Genomic DNA, 18,308 nt, shown 5'->3' with positions numbered 1-18,308 from the left:
CCCCCCTTCCTGGGTTTCCAGGCACCCCTGGATCACCGTCTGTCCCGTCTTCACTCTGAAACACAGGTTACAATACAATACACTGAGTCAGCTGAGCTTCCCCTCTTTCAGAGCTTACCTGTACAAGCCAGACTCAATGGGGTGCAGAGAAATCAATGCTTCTGAACCTGCGTGCACTTCCGTCTAAATTAAACCCATCCAGCTAGCAACTTGTTTACATACAGGCTTTATCTAATAGGTAGATTGCACAGGAACAAGGCAACTGTCTGTCTAAGAATGGAAAGAAGCCTCACTGCACTTTTGGGCCATTTCAGTTCATGCCTACAGTGCGTCATTTGTCCCCACCCTAAAAATGATTAGGGATGACCTACCTTCTCTCCCTTCAGTCCCATTCGTCCTTCAGGGCCTGGGTTACCAGTGGCTCCCTATGATGACAAAGACAGGAATGACAAGATGTTTGTTGCACACTGGTGTGCACTGCACACAAACGCAGGGTACCTCAAAACACTCACATTACAGTAATCACATTATACTACAAAACCCTTCCTAGTGGAACAACATCAATCCATTTTAAATACGGTACGTAATATTGCTGATATGCAAACTCCTCAGTCTGTTGTGCTAGTGCGTGCAAAAAAACAGTGTCTGCTGAATGAGAAATAATGCTGCAGGGATGGAAACAGACTCCCGTTGCATAGCAGTTTGCTCCATTCCTGGTTTTACTGTGATCCTGTTATGGGTGAAACTGCTATGCAGTAGAAGTCGTATTCCCACCCCTGGTGCTGTGTGTATTCTTTGGACACATGTGATTGATCCAGACTGTAAGGAATTGAAGTGAGGCTTACCGGTGGGCCTGGCGGTCCTGCCTCCCCCCGTTTCCCAACCTCTCCTGGGGGACCCTGAATGAAAACAAGCGTGGATAAGAAGGAGAGCGCAGTCAGGTACTTTACTGCACAGGGAGGTGAGCCCTGACAAGCAAAAACACAGGGTTTGTGATCTGATCCGTGACTTCAAACATTCAACCATAGCATCTGAACGAACCAAATCTAGGAGACAGACTTTTCAACACTTCCGATGGTGTGTTTTCACATTGCAGGGTGGGGTTGATTTTTTTAATTTTTTTTTTTTTTTTTTCTTGAACATCATAGCAAGTTCATTACCTCAATTCCAGGTACGGCTGCCGGGCCTTTAATACCGGGTGGACCTTCTGGACCCTAGAACCCAGAAAATACACATGTGACAAAGTGAAACTATTAAAAAAGTGTGTGAGAGAGACTATATAAAAACCTATTCACAATACTTTAAGGAATGTTTTTTTATGAAGTGTTTAACATTAGGTTAAACAGTGCTTTCCAAAAAATTGAGAATAAACTAATAACCCTCTTTTAAAAACGGTTGAAAAAGGGTTTCCTGAACTTTATGAATAGGGTCCAATGAGTGTTAAAATTGAATGAAAAGTAGGAATCGGAATCCTGCCAACCTTACCTGCGCTCCCGGACCCCCCTTTTCGCCGGGATCCCCTTTTTCCCCCTCAGGCCCGGGCAGACCCTTTGGACCCTCTGCACCCTGGGGTCCCTGTTTCCCTGGAGCACCCTAAAAACAGGCAAGAGTTGAGCTTTACCCAAAACAGCAGGGATACAAATAAGGAAGGAAAATAACTGGAGTCACGTGGGTGTACTACAGAAGAAAATAAGGGTTATGTGATTGTGCAGTAAACCGCCCGGCTCGGAGCTTGCATATAAAGGGTTATGTGATTGTGCAGTAAACCGCCCGGCTCGGAGCTTGCATATAAAGGGTTATGTGATTGTGCAGTAAACCGCCCGGCTCGGAGCTTGCATATAAAGGGTTATGTGATTGTGCAGTAAACCGCCCCGCTCTGAGCTTGTATATAAAGGGTTATGTGATTGTGCAGTAAACCTCCCGGCTCGGAGCTTGCATATAAAGGGTTATGTGATTGTGCAGTAAACCTCCCGGCTCGGAGCTTGCATATAAAAGGTTATGTGATTGTGCAGTAAACCGCCCGGCTCGGAGCTTGCATATAAAGGGTTATGTGATTGTGCAGTAAACCGCCCGGCTCGGAGCTTGTATATAAAGGGTTATGTGATTGTGCAGTAAACCGCCCAGCTCGGAGCTTGTATATAAAGGGTTATGTGATTGTGCAGTAAACCGCCCGGCTCGGAGCTTGTATATAAAGGGTTATGTGATTGTGCAGTAAACCGCCCAGCTCGGAGCTTGTATAAAAATGACTCACAACAGGGCCAGGTTTTCCTGTGTCTCCCCTTTTCCCGTCTTCACCAGTGAACCCCTGGAACACACGATAAAACAGCCTCCATAAATCTACATACCCAGTACTGTAAAGATCGTACAAATGAGCGAACTGTTTAATGCAACAAAAATAAAAAGAGCTTTGAAAACACTGCATTTAAAAAAAAAAAAAAAAATTATTATAATAAATATTGCATGTTAATATAACAATAAACAATAAAGTCTGCTGGAGAATTTGCAGCGGGTGTTTAAATTAGGTTGGGGGAAGTTCAAAACAGAAAATGAACCCCATTTTTTTTTTTTTAAAAGCACTACCTCCGGTCCAAGGCTGCCGGGTGGCCCAGTTCTACCATCAGATCCGAGATCTCCCTACAATAAAAACACAAGTGTGAAATAGTGTATCCACTGGGTATCTGAGACTCCTGAATCCTACTACAATTTGTATAATTGATTACTGCTATGTCAAAAATAAAATCCAAGTTACTCTATTACAGTGCTTTAAGCAAGGCTAGGCTCAAGCAACATCCTGACATTTAAACGACTCTTCAGTGTAATTTGTGCAAGTTACAGGTCAACGCACAGCTGTTATTTTGTCTGGTATTTGTGTCTTTTTTTAATTTTTATTTACCTTCTCTCCTTTGGGACCATCTGGCCCGGGCAATCCTGTCACCCCCGGTTCACCCTGTGCAGAAAACAAACAATTCCAGGGCTCATTTACAGTGATTGTTATTTCATCACTAATTATTTACAAAAGACAACTTTAAGCGCATGATTACAATGTGCAACAAAGTTTAATTTGGTGTGTTAAAAATGATTATGAGTTTGAGAATGATTTTTCACAAGGGTAATATTTTAATACTTACCACTTTTCCAGGAATCCCTGAAAGACCTGTTGCCCCCATCAATCCAACTTGACCCTGGAAAACAATGTCAACAAGAATCAAACATGAGCAGAATGGATTGCACAACTCCACCAGTCCCAATGGAACTTTGCAATGAATCAGGAGTTCTTAGAACCGCCTCTTTCTGGAAATACATTATAATGACGATATGGAGTAAATAGCTTGGAGAAGGTAGCCCATGGTGTGCTGTAATGCAAGCATCTCTAATGTGTGTCTTGAAGTTGAGTTGTCACTCACCAGGAGGCCGGCATGGCCCTTCTCTCCTCTCGGCCCCCTCTCTCCCCTTTCTCCCAGAATCCCCGCAGGTCCAGGCTGCCCTGGAAGTCCAATGGAGCCCACCGCACCCTGCAGAGTAGCACATGAAATAACTTTACAAAACACTAGTGAACCAGACCTGAGGGGGAGACGGCTTCATGCAAACTTTTCAACTGTACACGACTCAGCTGCTCTGCAAAGCATTTTGTTGGGGGGCATTGTTTCATTGGTATAAATTTCCAGGACAAAGGAAATAGCTTCCAAAATCATGGATGTACCTTTCTTATTAAATGATTTGATGTTGCAACTTTAAATCAGGCTGCAGTAATCATTTGAACAGTTTAAATACTGTTGAAATATTTGTGTATTTGTTTAAATTTGATCAATCTTTATTGCCTATAAGAATTCAGATTTTATCTCCTTATCTAGTTCTCCACTTTAACATCGCATCCACTGTGTATGCAGTGTGTGTGTTGAAACCATGTCCATAATGCATTATCATGTTAATAAATGATTGGGACTGCATCACACTTATCAGCCCCATACTAAGCGTTAGTACAGTACCATGCTGTCAACACAGATTGCTCCCCCTACCTTTTCACCTTTGGGGCCAACATCCCCGATGTCACCTGGATCACCGACCTCCCCCTTAAAAACAGAGCATGAGGTTGGAAACGGCCCACATAAGACATGAATAACTGTTTCTCATTCCCTAACCAAAACTACTGAGCAGATCATGCCCGGTGAATCCAACACATGAATAACTCCCCTGACTGTCACCAAGTCCTCTCCATGAAGCTTGAATGCAATTTCTAGGCTAGGGCAGTGATGCAACATTGATGCAGCTCGGGGCAATTTAATGAAGAGGGAAAAAAAAACAAAACAATAAAGCTGGCTCAGTAATTGCTGAAAGCTCTGGGCTGAAGCAATCTCTTGCAGCCAGGCGAGCGGATTCATTGTTCGTTACCTGGCTAATGAGAAACGCTGTGCAATTAGATTCAAATTCACAGTTCTCACTCCGCGCTGCGGTGTACCCAGCTGACCCAATCAGTGTGGTGTTCGTTGCCATGGTGCTGGTTCCAAAGATAGCTGCGCAGATCAGTGAAACGCAAGGGAGTCCGAGCGGAGGCGGATTTGTGTCACCGCTGATCCAGTCGCTTTGTATGTGCTCTCAGGGTTTCATGTATAGGACTGCTGTGCCTTCTCACTTTTTGAGATTTACAGTGGTCAGCTTTTAGAAGCGGGACCTGTGTGCGTTGATCCTCTCACCTCTTTTCCCATCTCTCCCGGGTCTCCTTCCAGTCCCTTGGGCCCCTGAAGCCCTGGCTCCCCGGCAGCACCTTTAGTGCCTGGCTTCCCACATGGCCCTGCATCTCCCTGCCAGATCCAACAGAAATGTGTGATTTTATATAGTGCAGCGTCAGCTGAAGGTGTTATCATTACCATTGTGAATCACTCTGCTAAATCAATGATCTGTAATGTGAGGGTTTCATAGTCCTTAGGTTAAAGAAGCCATGCTGGTAATATACAGCCAAACAAATAATAGATATTTAAAAAAAAAGAAGTAGTTTTCAGCGCACTAAACATTGCATGTTTAAAAATCAGTTTGTTAGCAGTTTGTTAGCAGTTTGACTGTTCTTGCTTCTACTGAGGCTTCCATTGGACAGCCCGGTGCTACAGTGTCTTAATAAAACAAAACAAAATCAGCATGCTTAAAAAAAAAAAATCAACACTGAAAATCAACAGTACACTCCCACTACAAAGCAAGGAGACAACGGACGTGTTCCTACCTGGTCCCCTTTCACTCCAGAAGAGCCCTCAACACCGACAGGTCCGGGAGGCCCCTGACACAGTAAAACACATTCAAATAGTAAATGTGTTTTTACATATCACTTCTGGCAGTTAAATACTGTGATTGTACCATTAGTCTTTAAGGGAATTGCATTTAATAGTATTTATTTTAAAGAGAGGGTGATGTGTGACTTTACATGCCCACTTTACACTCATTAAGCACATCGGTATGTGTCAGTAAACACAAAAACGGATAACTGAATTATAAAGATAATGATACAGGCACAGAAGCCACACTGATTCAAGCCGAAACTTAACTGAATCCCGCTCACCTGCTCCCCGTCGAGACCTGCAGTCCCCATGTCCCCTGGTGACCCGATCGAACCCTGAAGAGGAGAACAGACCAGATATTAATAGGGATTCACGTGGCAAACCAGTATCCCCAGCAGATACAAAAACAACAGCCCAATGCACTGGGGAACTCTATCAGCAGAAAGGACAAGGAGCCCAGATTCCTGTAGGCAGGTGAACACCAGCACAAGCCTTGAGTCGGGCTGAAGCAGTGATAACAGGTTTCTAAAAAGTCCACCGCATGATAAAAGCCTCGCAAAGCGTAGCACAGTAAACTTTCAGATGGGTCGTTCTCGCTCGCCTCTCCTCTCTTACCTTCTCTCCTCTCTCCCCAGTTGGTCCTTCAGCCCCAGCCAGCCCTTCTTTGCCCTGAAGCAGAATGAAAAGATAATAGAAGAAAGAAAGCTGCATGGTGTTCATCACACATCCAGGAGACCCCTTTTGGGTTTCACTCAGACTGATGCAGGTTTAGTGTACAGCAGAGAAGATCTCGTTCTCCATTGGGTTTGTGCTGATAAAGCGAGCACGAGTCAATACACTATGTGTAGAGAGTGTCTCATGTTTATAGGACATGTCCTCTCATGCAGTTCTGTCTGCTCACACTGTGCTTTCTATTGTATAATAAGATACACTACACATGACTGTGCTCCGGAATTAGAATCAAATATAAATAAAGCGTTCTTTTATTAATGTTAGAATTGTGTCACATGTTCTATGTACGGGATGACTTACACACAAGAGAAGACACAAACCCTTTCTGATTTCTCATTCATGATTTACAATCCACTCACCGGGTATCCGTTTGTTCCGCTCGCTCCCTTTGGCCCCTGGGGCCCCTTGTCTCCTGGGGGGCCCTGTTTGCCCATCCCGCCATCAGGACCAGGGGGACCAGACAATCCCTGAAACAAAACATCAGCAGGAATGAAGCGAAGCGTCCAGGATGTCTAATCAGCTTCACCTGCCTTTCAGCACCGTGTCAGAGTGAAGCACTGGGAGAAATCTATCAAAGCGATACATTTTTCCTTGTTTTAGAGATGCTGTTGAGACCCAGAATGCCTGATGATACAGACTGTACTGTCTTTTGCTCAATAGTCTTTGCACATAGTACATAGTACCATCTGGTGGATGCAAGTGGCAGCACACATACAACACTTTAAAAAAAGCTCTGCTTCATACTTACAGGGAAACCCTGCAGTCCCTTGAGGCCTGGCTCTCCCGTCCTTCCCTGAAATCGATACAAACAAAAGGATGTATTACACAGCCTGGGAGCCTCCAAAACGGAGACTTCCACCATTGGGCTGAAGGAGCGCTACTCAGCCCAGTGCAGAGTGCGAACACATGGCCTCTTAAGAGTGCTGAAGGTATTTTACTCACCTGCGGACCAAGGGGTCCCACCTCCCCAGGGGGGCCGGGCAGACCCTGCAAAAACAATTCAGGACATTCACGTGTCACATAAATACAGCAGAGAGGGTAAAAACAATAACACAATGATTAGAAATAAATGCATACGTGTACAAGTTATTGGGACCTAATCTGTCATTCTGTATACAATATCCCAGTAAAATAGCAACACTTACTTTGAGCCCTGTCTTTCCCTGCAGCCCAGGAAGTCCTCGGACTCCTGGCTCGCCCTGCGGGGGTTACAGAGAAGAACGAGGAACGGTTAGCAATCTCAAAAGCAAAATTCCCCAAATAAAGATGAACAACATGGACACAAAACCTCATACCCTTCCTCCCACGTGGCCTGTTCTTCCACGATCGCCTAGAGACCCGGGATAGCCCTGCGGAACAAGCAAGCACACGCGCAGCATCAATGATCAGCACAAGGTGTGGGGAACACAGTGATTCATTTCTTTAAAATCGAGAGACTAGATCAAAAAATTAAAAACAAAGATATGCAGCGCAACTGCAAACGAGCTGAAAACTCTGCTTGAGAATAGAGGCAGGTACAATGCCAGAGTCTGTGCTTTCATAAGCGATTAACACCTGTACAAGGTAGCACTTACATACATGCCTACAGGTCCTTGAGGTCCCTCCAGTCCAGGTTTACCAGTGAAACCCTGTGAAAAAAAACAACCGCACGAATCCTCAGCGCTGGGGAAGGCATGGGCAGAAATCTGGAGCCAGGCAGCCACGCCTGAATGAACATCAAAGAGCTCGTTTTTAAATTTTTTAAAATTAAAATAAGTTTGTAATTTTGACATGCATCTCCCATATTTATTTTTTCATATTTTATATATAAATGCATTTTGTATAATCTGTCATCCTCTGTAATATCTTGCAGCTCATTGTCTTCCCAGTGTGCATATGTAGGAGTAATGTTCTACACTAGGGGGCAGTGCTGCTCCACCTAACAGCTTCACGCAATACTACTGAATTCTATTGAGTTCTACTATTTTAGCTCCGTTTACTGCATGGCCATTCTATTATTTTTAATGCATTATCGATATCAGACTTGCAGCAAGCCCAAGACTTGTGTGGCGATGGGTCTATCCAAATACACAGCAGTCTGATCATCACAAAGTCTTGGTGTAGCCTTTTGCTTCACCTTTCCTCTCAAGGTGATCCAGCTCCCTCCCTCTCCCCCAGCCCCACTCACCCTCTCGCCAGCTGCTCCGGGGCTGCCGTCCTGCCCTGCCCTGCCTGGAGGACCCTGTATCGAAACAGAAAGAATACATCACAGTGAGATTACAGGTGGTAGCGCCCCAGGCTTTAAACCCCATGGGCATGTCCTTCGTCGGCTTCAGTGCCATTTTCACTGCTCCTCTGATCACTGTGCAGAATTTCTAGAATGAAACCGGGACAGGCGAACACCTGTGGTGAATATTTCCTCCTACTGCATGTGTGCCAAGCATTTTGGGAATGAATTCTGAATTCTCTTTAAGAAAGTTGAATCTTTTAGTTAAGGTTTTAGGGGGTTGAAATTGGTTGGATGGCTGCAAATGACTCGATTCCTTTAAGACAAAAGTTCTGAGATCAATCAGCTACTAGGAACCGGACGAGCACGGCCGGGCCGAACGGCCTCCCCTCGCTGGTAAATGTTCTCAAGTCCTTCCATTCTGTGACCGAGTGTGTATATTAAACTGAAGAAACGTATCTGTCTGGTCGACAAGCCTTTCAACAAGTGTCTTTTCTTTACAGTTTGTCTGCCAGACTAGATGTTTATTTAGTTTAAACTCCGATGATTGAGTGTTCAGGTTATGGGTGATTCTTTTTTTTAATGTACAATACAAATTTTTAAAATGTTTAGCCTTTGCATATGGAAGCCAGTACAAGTCAGGACCAGCATTGACGCCCCATCACTGATGTCAGTTCCATGCAAACTAGTGAAATGCGTTGCTGTTCTTGAAATCTTACAGGAGGTCCAGGGGCTCCAGCCTGTCCTGGCCCTGCCCTCGCCCCTCGGAAACCCTGCAGGGTAAAAAAAAACAGCCTCCCATCAGCCAATAGTGAGATACAGGGCTCTGCAGGTCAGCAGATGGACTACACCATTATAATAAAAGACATGTCATACAGATTGTCCCATCAAGTGGCAGCACTGAATGCAGTTATTGTGGGATGGATTGTCACTATATTGTATGCTCATCATTTTATACAAATGATATATTCAATATACTGATAACTTGAACAGCACCACTACAAATGAATTCCAAATTAACATCATAGGAACAACCTATAGTTCTTCAGAATTCTTGCCGCAGCTCTTTGTGATCTCTGCAAACTCTGCGAACTCCTCTCCGTTAAACGCCACATCTGCTCTCGTAACGTTAATCCTCGTCTCAGCGAGCTCTCCAATTTTACACGCCCAATTAAAAACAAATTCTTCTAACCCTCCGCAACAGAGAGCCAGCCCAGCCCAGCCCCTCGCCCCAGCACAGCGTCTGTTCAAAGCAGATGAAGAGACGTTTAAAACTACCTATTGATTTAATTGTGCTCGACTGCTGGTTACAATAAACTCTGGAATCTAGCCACCTGATCCAAAACAGCTGTACAACCCATTAAAACAGGGCCTGTGCATGCTTTCATACAAAACACAGTCGACACCTGTACTCACTCTGAGTCCCTTACTGCCAGAGCTGCCAGACGCACCAGACTCACCCTGTCAAGAATCAAAAACAACCAGTCAGTACACTTGGGTGCGTTATTATTGGATGTGTGTGCGACGCGCACACCAATGAAGTGACTAACTGTGAACCACACACCCTGCTTGCCATGACAAAAATAGACATTTCTGTTTCTAAACACAGTTTCAGTCCGGACGTCTGTTTCGTATTAGTGGATACTGGTATAGCTGCATGACCGTGCTTGCTCCCCGGGGCTAGGGATGAGTCCGTTAACTCAGAAACACAAGGGAAGTGTTAGCAAAAGACCGCAGCGATCTAGAATAACCAAGGGTTTTAAAGGGTTTTGAGTGGTATTTTGTATTTCTGAATTTAAACACTCTTCTCGGAATCTGCCCTAATTTCTGCTGGGTTGCACGTGGTCTAACTAACACACAGTAAATAAACAAACGCATTGTAAACAGGATTTGAAATACACTTTGGCTCTTTGGGGGGTTCAGACAGCCCAAGGTAAGCCCTTGTTTCTAATAGTGGTGTCATCACCCCGATCTCCCCAGCATTTCAAACCCTGCTTGTAAGCCCCCTGTTTGACATGTACAGTAATCAGTATTAAAAGGTATAGAATGGGAACCTGTGTACCAGGCTTTCCTTCTGGACCCTCAATCCCAGGCAGGCCTCTGAGACCCTGAAACAAAAGACAGAGAGGGTCAGAGCATGAGGCACGGGGCATGCGCGCACACACACCTCTCAGACCCTGAAACAAAACACAGAGAGGGTCAGAGAATGGGACATGCGCACACACACACACGGGCACAGAGAGAGAGACGCACACACACACGGGCACAGAGAGAGAGACGCACACGCACGCACACACGCACACACACACACACTCACACAGGCACAGAGAGAGAGACACACACACCTCTCAGACCCTGAAACAAAACAGAGAGGGTCACAGCATGGGGTACAGGGCACACACACACACACACACACACACACACACACACACACTTTGGTTGATTGTGAAACTCTGTCTCAATCTCACCGGCACTCCAGGTGCACCCACAAGGCCACGCTGCCCCGTCCGACCCTGTTAATAAAGAGAGGCGTCTTTAATGCACGGCTTATATATAGGGGGCTACAGTCCAGGAGACGGCTGGAACCCAAGCACTTACCACAGCTCCTTAAAAACAACTTGCGTGGCCTATACTTCCCCCAAAGGACACGTCACTGGCAAATTGCCCAGTCTATAGTAAATGCATTACAGGGTGCATGGGCAACCTCACCACTCCCTACGTTTCTCTGCAAGAAGAGCAACTGTAGGAAACAACTGGAGTTACAGGTAGGGCTGATGCATCAGTTAAAATCATTCTAGATTCATTTCCACTGGTTTACGCTGTACATCCAACTGACCCTGGCAAAAACAGCATGTAGATTTGAAAGCCGGGTCTCGATCCCCACGTGTAATCTGTAAAGCTGAAGAGAGAAGAGGCAGACGCTTACCCTTGGTCCTTTAGGGCCATGTTTTCCCATCGAGCCAGACTGTCCCCGGTTTCCCTAAAAGAAACCAAACATTGAAATAAGCAGCTTTCTTCCCTCACAGACTAAACATGCCTTTCAAGAGATTTCCTCTTCAGGTTCTGTAAGGTATTAAATGGCTGGCAGTATCTCCCATGGGGTACATGTCTATTTCAATCTGAAGTGACATTAAAATCGTCCCCAGTTGTAGCAATGATTGGAGGAATTTTACATGGATACTCCCAATGTTTTGCCCCTTGATTACAAGATGAAATTGAGAATAATGGGGTGACTCATGCACATTCCCTTATAAAAATCCAGCAGGTTTTCTCATGGCTATAATACATCGTTTACCGTGTTTTTTTATGCTTTACTTTACCTCTCTGGGCTGTACGATGCTTACTTATGCTTTATCATGCTTTCACTGTGCTTCAATCCATTTTGCTATGCTTTTACCATGGGAGACTTCTATAAGGGTTGGTACACTGGGGTGGATCATTATGTCCACACATGCACTGTCTGGAAAGCAAAGGGTTAAACTGACCTTCGCCCCCTCACTGCCAACTGTTCCCGGCGGGCCGCTTTCTCCTTCTTCACCCTGCAAAATAACATTGAGCTCTTAACAAGAATGTCAGTGTTGATACCTGGCTCTCTCTGGTTTACCTGTCTTACACAGTAACTAGATTCTCCTTCAGAAAGAAGGAAGGAGAGCCGTGCAAACAGGTGCTAGCCACGCAGGTCACAGTCGAATCTGTCGGCACCCTCCTGGAGGATCAAGCAGATCCTTTCAAACGAGTTCCACTCACCTGGGGTCCCTGCGGTCCGCTTTGCCCCTTTTCACCAGGGAATCCTGGGAAGCCGCTTTGACCTCTGACCCCAGGGATACCTCTCATACCAAGAGGACCTTGGAGCCCCTGCAAAAAAAAAAAAAAAAAAATGTAAAAAACACACAGATTGAACTGGACCCCTCAACACCATCTACACCCCCAGTAATTGCCCAGTTTAAACCTACGACAAAATTCATCAATGCTTTTTGTTTTTCAGTTTGATAATGTTTTTCTACCCCATCTGCAATTACACGGTTAGTAAAAGCACAAGTTTCACTTTTTACTTAAATTAGTACTGCATAGAAGCAAATACAAAGAGTCAGCAGAGTGATTTACAAGACAGAGTATTCAGTACACGCATACATACACGAGACACAGTATTCAGTACATGCATACATACACGAGACACAGTATTCAGTACATGCATACATACACGAGACACAGTATTCAGTACACGCATACATACACAAGACACAGTATTCAGTACATGCATCCGTACACGAGACACAGTATTCAGTACATGCATCCGTACACGAGACACAGTATTCAGTACACGCATACATACACGAGACACAGTATTCAGTACACGCATACATACACGAGACACAGTATTCAGTACATGCATCCGTACACGAGACACAGTATTCAGTACATGCATCCGTACACGAGACACAGTATTCAGTACACGCATACATACACGAGACACAGTATTCAGTACACGCATACATACACAAGACACAGTATTCAGTACATGCATCCATACACGAGACACAGTATTCAGTACACGCATCCATACACGAGACACAGTATTCAGTACACGCATACATACACAAGACACAGTATTCAGTACATGCATCCATACACGAGACACAGTATTCAGTACACGCATACATACACAATCCCCTTTTAATCCTGCATTCCCTTGATCACCATCCGGGGCTCGATCTCCCTGTGAAAACAGGACAGTGTGATGAAAGGCTGGTCAAACACCCCATATCAACGATTCTCAATTGAAATCAATAAGCATCAAGTACAGCTCTTACTCTGCTTCCTGGGACACCATTAGGACCGGGTATTCCACTGATCCCCTGGTAAAAGACAAGGAGAGCGATGAAAGGACGTTGGAATGTGCATGTTCCACACATTCAGTAGAACTGGTGCACGTGTTTAGGAGACACATCTGTTTGACCAGTCATGTGGGTCATTTCTAAGTTTCTTGCAGAATGAAGGGAGTTCAATATCAAAACCCTTTTGACAGTTTTGCTAAATCCCAAGCCTTCCTTGAGGAATTGACAGTGGCCTGGAATACATCATTAGGGTTAATTTGACTGGAGGACCAGATGTTAACAAGTGTGCTCCACCAGAATGAAGTTTATTAAAACACAGAGCTGTCCTTTTGCTTTAGCTGCTCTACAGTTACACTTTGCATATGTATCCTCTGGCTCTCAGACAATTCCTTCTGTCACAGTCTGAACCTGGGACACATCTAACCCTTCATCGGAGAAATCCGAGATTCCCTAGGGGGCAGACAAGTTCTAACTGAAAGCAGAGAATTCAAATGCTGTAGATTTACTGCTGCACGACTGCATCATACTGTATACAGTTCTTCACATCCTGAGATAAAAGACACAGCCACAGTCTGTAAAGCCGATTTCATGCAAGACATCCTAGGAACGACCATCGCTCTATATCGAAAACATATGGGGCGGATTTTTATACCAAGTTTGCGGGGATACTAAACTTTACTGCAGTACACTTGCTGCGCACTTGCAGTTGCTCTGTCTGTCTCCAAGTGCACTAAAGGGTATGAACTCTGCCCTGTCAATGACCTTGCTCCCGTTGACACAGTCGCTCCACACCAGACAGACGTCCGCGGCAGTCAAGCATCCAATTAAGTTTTTACGACATCCTTTAACTTTCTAGACTGCGGTCTCGTAAATACATTCAAAAACGCTGTCAGCAAGCACCATCTCTAAGCAAAACCAAAAAGTGTACAAGTGTCCCTCACATCTGCTCTAAATTGCACACGCTTTTGGTCTGAGATGGTAAAGCCCTGAATGCATGATGGCGTTCTGACGAGCACCACACAGGGATTCACATTCAGGAGGTTTGCAGAACCGAAGGTGTCTCAGAAGACGCTCATATTGGAATAGCTAAGCTGTTTCTTAAAACTTTGGAAGCATTAGCAGGTACAAAAGCAGAGCAAATCTGGCACCATCAGCTTGCAATTAATAAGAAAACACAGGAGCGCTGAACTGTTGCCTTGTAAAATGCTCAAAGCGAAGGGCTGGAGCTCATATTTAAGTTCCAGGTGATGCCCTGTCAATAAACCCGCAGCTGCACAGTAAAAGCAGGCTGTGTGGATTAATTGGTGTTTACCATTGGCCCTTCGAACCCGGGCTCTCCTCTGGGACCGGAGGGGCCGATCTCTCCCTGAAATGAAGAACACAAAAGGGATTTTCAAAGAGAGGCGTGCCGTTTATTCCGCCTGGCTTCGCTGTGCTTTCTCGCGAGACTTTTCAGTGCAGCACAGCAAGACTGTAATTTGAACTCAATTTTACCAGAAAAAAAGAATGATCATCACTTACAGGTTCACCTTTTGGACCAGGAGGACCATCCTTTCCAGCAGATCCCTAAAACAAAAACAAAAGGATTCAATTCCACTAGATGTTCACAAGGTTCATGTCCAGTCTGAAGAGCCCCAGGCTCTGATACAGCACACGTCACAGTACATGCGCTGGTCCTGACTGCCTGCTTTGTACCACCTGCTTTGGACCATTAACGAGGGAAACACTTCAATGACAGGGGAGCATGGATTCATTGCATCTTTATATCCCATGAATGCATCATTCGAGGATGGCAAAGCTATGCACTGGTTTTTCATGCATCCCATACAGCACTGTGTTTGTACTGCCCATGACAAAACAGAAGCCCAGCAGCCCGAGTGTCACAGACATAGAGCACTTGAGTGCAGCGGAGTATTTTTTAAAACATTTTTTTAGATGCCTTACCTGTGGTCCTCTCTGTCCCTCTAGTCCTCTTACACCTTGTAAACCTTGCGACCCCTATTACAGAACAATCACATTAATCAAAGTGGGAATTATTTTATCATCACTAACCATATTAAAAACTCAAGAACTGGGCATAAGATAGCGTCACCCTACAACATCCAAATCTGCAGCGAGCCGTCCGCACCTTCAGGAGCCATGCAGACAGACGTTTTGATGAGTGCCCTGATGAAGGCACCAGTTACTTGACTAGTTATAATGTGCGATACAGCACGGCTCAGAGTAACAGTGCATGCTGATTATGAACAATCACTACAGCGGGAGGTGGGGGGAGGCAACGCCATGTGGAACAGTACGGGGGCTCATTCTGACACAGTAGATACATATATATTGGGATCGATCTTGATACCTGAGGGCCTCTGGGGCCACGGGGTCCCGCCGGTCCGCTGTCTCCCTGTCAGAAACAAACAACGCGGGAATGCGTTAAGATCTGCCCAGTTCACAGACACACCAAACAAAAACGCTTCTTTCAGCTCCTGCCTGAACAATTTCAGAGAGTGATAAAAGGAGCCCACTGCGGCGCTCCTCAACGGCGCTACAATTTAGATTGAATTCAGGCCACGGGTTCGGTGTTCTTACTCACCTGAGAGCCATTAACCCCTTGGGCGCCGACCTCTCCTGTCACCCCACTGTCACCCTGCAGGTACAAACACACAAATATTCTGGTGAGCAGCTTTACAGCACAGACTTAGATCTGCTGGAGAAAATTCAGCGTGCAGATTTATTGACTGTAGAATTTAAAAGAGATCTGACTTTCACAGCCCTGAACAGTCACTAAGAGGATCTCGAACAGTACGGCAGCTCTTCACCTGCTCAGCACTCAGCAGTTGTTCTGCATTGCACTGAACTGTGGATGCCCTCAGCCGTCTGCAGCAACATGCTTTCTTAATCAGTGAGTGAGAGGCATGAACATCACATGTCCCACCTCAAACACTCGCGCCGCACTGTGCAAGGTGAGAGAGAGAGATCTGGGCTTTCTCAAATGCAGAGTCTGTACTGTACTTACCACAGCCCCAGGTGATCCCACAGGGCCCACCAAACCGTGCTCCCCCTGAAAAATAAAACACACACCAGGGTCAGTCCTGCAGGTACTAGCACACAAGCTGCAGACCACAGTTAGGATGCAAACCCTGCCACAAATCACACAGCATGCATTATACCATAGTAAAGCAGAGGGACAGTGGAAAATGTATAGGACTGTAATGCATGAGACGATCATTCACTTAGAGTAATCAATGAGACGTACGAGAGAGAAAGGGATGCAGTACCAGTCTAGGTAACTAATGGTACTGTATCTATAGGGGCAGCGCCTTGAGATGCAAGTCCATCTGGTTTTCTCCTAATCCAGAATTGCAATGCCTGCTATATTGAGCACTGCTAATTTGAACACTAAGCAATAGCCCTCTCCTGTACTGATTTGCTTTTTTGTTGAGTCACAATACTTACTGGTGGCCCCTGAGGCCCTTGAACTCCCGGTACCCCTCGGACTCCCATCGAGCCCTGGAAACAAACAGGCAAACACAAGATGTGCACGAGGGAGGCAGGGGCAGGGTGACATGGCTGTGTAGCTTTTTATTTTACAATATTAAGCTGCGACTTGTCTTAATATCAGCCTCCAGTGGATTTATATTTCACTACTGCAAACTGAAACGCTAGCCAAGGAGAGGCTGAAGGTACTGAATCTGTGCAAATTCAAATCACTCCAAGCCAAATGAGATAGAGAAATGTGAGAGACACAAAGTGTGGGGGGGAGTGGGGCAAGAGAAAGAGATAGAGAGGAGAAGTGGAGAGATTGAGAGAGAGGGAGAGGTGTTACTTACAGGTGCTCCAATAGGTCCACGTAAACCAGCTTCCCCTTTTGCCCCCTAAAATAAGATAGATATAAAATAAATCTGATTATACAGTAACAGCTCTGCTCTGAAATAGAGCAAACAGCATTCAACCATGAATAGATGTGCAAGGCTTGCAGTACTTATGGTTGGGCAGCAGAGGGAGTCAACGTTTCAAAATACTGTACGAGCACAGATGCAGTGTGACCAATGTTTTTTTTTTTTTTTTTTAAATCTTTTATTAGGCATCTTTAACTTTATTTATCAGTACAGCACAATCAAAGTACATCTACAGCTAAGTTAACGGGAGCTCCAAAGACAGATTCTAGCTGTCTCACTTTGTACAGATTTCTTTGCAGTTCAATGGCATTGGCTCCATGAGGTAACGTCATGTGGTTTATATTATGACAGAAGAAGTTTTGTACTTACCTTTGCTCCTTTCCCTCCTCTCTCTCCAGCAGGCCCGGATTCCCCTGTAAACCCCTTTGAAAAAAATACAAATAACTGTCATCAAAAGGGCAGTGATGTCATTAACAGCTTTAGCTACGCCCCAAATCATTGTGGAGTGGAAGTTCTCCACTTCATTTTTTTTTTTTTTTTTTTTTTTTTTTTTTTAGGAGAGTTGTAGTGTCATTCGGGTGCTAGTCACTTAAGGAAGCCTGCTGTTCCAGTGTGTGTGTGTGTGTGTGTGTGTGTCAGTGTCAGTGTGTGTGTACGTGTGTCTCCCTCTGTCTTTCACTCATTGCATTCGGCACACACTGCAGGCTACCTTGAGCCAGGATGCACGCTGCAAATGTTACACTTTAAACCTTGCAAGTAAAACCAAACACATGAAAGCGAACCCCTCATCTGGGTTCAAACCCCCAGTTCAGTCACATCTAATGCACGGTGACAGGAAGCCGCTGTCATAGAATCAACGTGTTGCGTGAACTCCACCAAACCGCTTGCGACTTGAGCCTCACATTCTGAGCACAGGACCAGCTGAAGCGGCTTTGATCTGAAAAGCCTGATCCGATAATAGAGGGAATGAGCTCAAAGAGAAGTAATTCACAGCTGTTAATCTTTCTAATGGCCAATCCGCTGACACTCCAGGGGGATTCGAGACCTGCCGGCATTAGCAGGAGTTTTATGGAAGCTTTATTCTGCATTTTAGGAATAAACCTGCAAATCCTGGACTTATTTATTTTATTTGCCCAAGGCATTAGAGACTCGAGGATATTTAGTAATGTTGCTAATCCTGGATTAAGACTCAATCCGGTCAAAGTAAACCTTTTCTTCTTGAACCACTGCGTCAGACGCTCGCTCTTAAAACAGAGAATTAAAAAAAATCACCTCCACGCCTTTCTCTCCTTTCGCTCCTTGATCTCCCGTGTAGCCCTGAGGTCCCTATAAAAAAAAGAAGATATTATTATTGAATCCAGCGAAGAGGTGGTGTTCAAAA

The 18,308-nt window shown here is 45.1% G+C and overlaps 1 protein-coding gene across 2 annotated transcripts in view; it reads right to left on the bottom strand.

Moving 5' to 3' along the window:
* Positions 1–18,308, bottom strand: part of LOC117396745 (collagen alpha-1(I) chain-like) — a 75,417-nt gene that overhangs the window by 6,270 nt on the left and 50,839 nt on the right. For both annotated transcript variants that reach the window (XM_058986720.1, XM_058986722.1), the window contains 41 exons: positions 18,200–18,253; positions 17,297–17,350; positions 16,859–16,903; positions 16,485–16,538; positions 16,045–16,089; positions 15,622–15,675; positions 15,388–15,432; positions 14,982–15,035; positions 14,559–14,603; positions 14,350–14,403; positions 13,014–13,058; positions 12,866–12,919; positions 11,950–12,057; positions 11,688–11,741; positions 11,129–11,182; positions 10,671–10,715; positions 10,257–10,310; positions 9,619–9,663; positions 8,922–8,975; positions 8,164–8,217; positions 7,571–7,624; positions 7,292–7,345; positions 7,142–7,195; positions 6,939–6,983; positions 6,745–6,789; positions 6,356–6,463; positions 5,880–5,933; positions 5,546–5,599; positions 5,213–5,266; positions 4,692–4,799; positions 4,017–4,070; positions 3,405–3,512; positions 3,129–3,182; positions 2,894–2,947; positions 2,581–2,634; positions 2,252–2,305; positions 1,486–1,593; positions 1,161–1,214; positions 846–899; positions 372–425; positions 2–55 (listed from right to left, as the gene is read on the bottom strand). In XM_058986720.1, the coding sequence (XP_058842703.1) occupies positions 2–55; positions 372–425; positions 846–899; positions 1,161–1,214; positions 1,486–1,593; positions 2,252–2,305; positions 2,581–2,634; positions 2,894–2,947; positions 3,129–3,182; positions 3,405–3,512; positions 4,017–4,070; positions 4,692–4,799; positions 5,213–5,266; positions 5,546–5,599; positions 5,880–5,933; positions 6,356–6,463; positions 6,745–6,789; positions 6,939–6,983; positions 7,142–7,195; positions 7,292–7,345; positions 7,571–7,624; positions 8,164–8,217; positions 8,922–8,975; positions 9,619–9,663; positions 10,257–10,310; positions 10,671–10,715; positions 11,129–11,182; positions 11,688–11,741; positions 11,950–12,057; positions 12,866–12,919; positions 13,014–13,058; positions 14,350–14,403; positions 14,559–14,603; positions 14,982–15,035; positions 15,388–15,432; positions 15,622–15,675; positions 16,045–16,089; positions 16,485–16,538; positions 16,859–16,903; positions 17,297–17,350; positions 18,200–18,253 (2,403 nt within the window). The remainder of the gene's footprint in view (position 1; positions 56–371; positions 426–845; positions 900–1,160; positions 1,215–1,485; positions 1,594–2,251; positions 2,306–2,580; positions 2,635–2,893; positions 2,948–3,128; positions 3,183–3,404; positions 3,513–4,016; positions 4,071–4,691; positions 4,800–5,212; positions 5,267–5,545; positions 5,600–5,879; positions 5,934–6,355; positions 6,464–6,744; positions 6,790–6,938; positions 6,984–7,141; positions 7,196–7,291; positions 7,346–7,570; positions 7,625–8,163; positions 8,218–8,921; positions 8,976–9,618; positions 9,664–10,256; positions 10,311–10,670; positions 10,716–11,128; positions 11,183–11,687; positions 11,742–11,949; positions 12,058–12,865; positions 12,920–13,013; positions 13,059–14,349; positions 14,404–14,558; positions 14,604–14,981; positions 15,036–15,387; positions 15,433–15,621; positions 15,676–16,044; positions 16,090–16,484; positions 16,539–16,858; positions 16,904–17,296; positions 17,351–18,199; positions 18,254–18,308) is intronic.

Source organism: Acipenser ruthenus, chromosome 15 (genome assembly GCF_902713425.1).
Source record: "Acipenser ruthenus chromosome 15, fAciRut3.2 maternal haplotype, whole genome shotgun sequence".
Classification (NCBI taxonomy): Eukaryota; Metazoa; Chordata; class Actinopteri; order Acipenseriformes; family Acipenseridae; genus Acipenser; species Acipenser ruthenus.
This window is presented reverse-complemented; position numbering and strand designations above follow the sequence as displayed.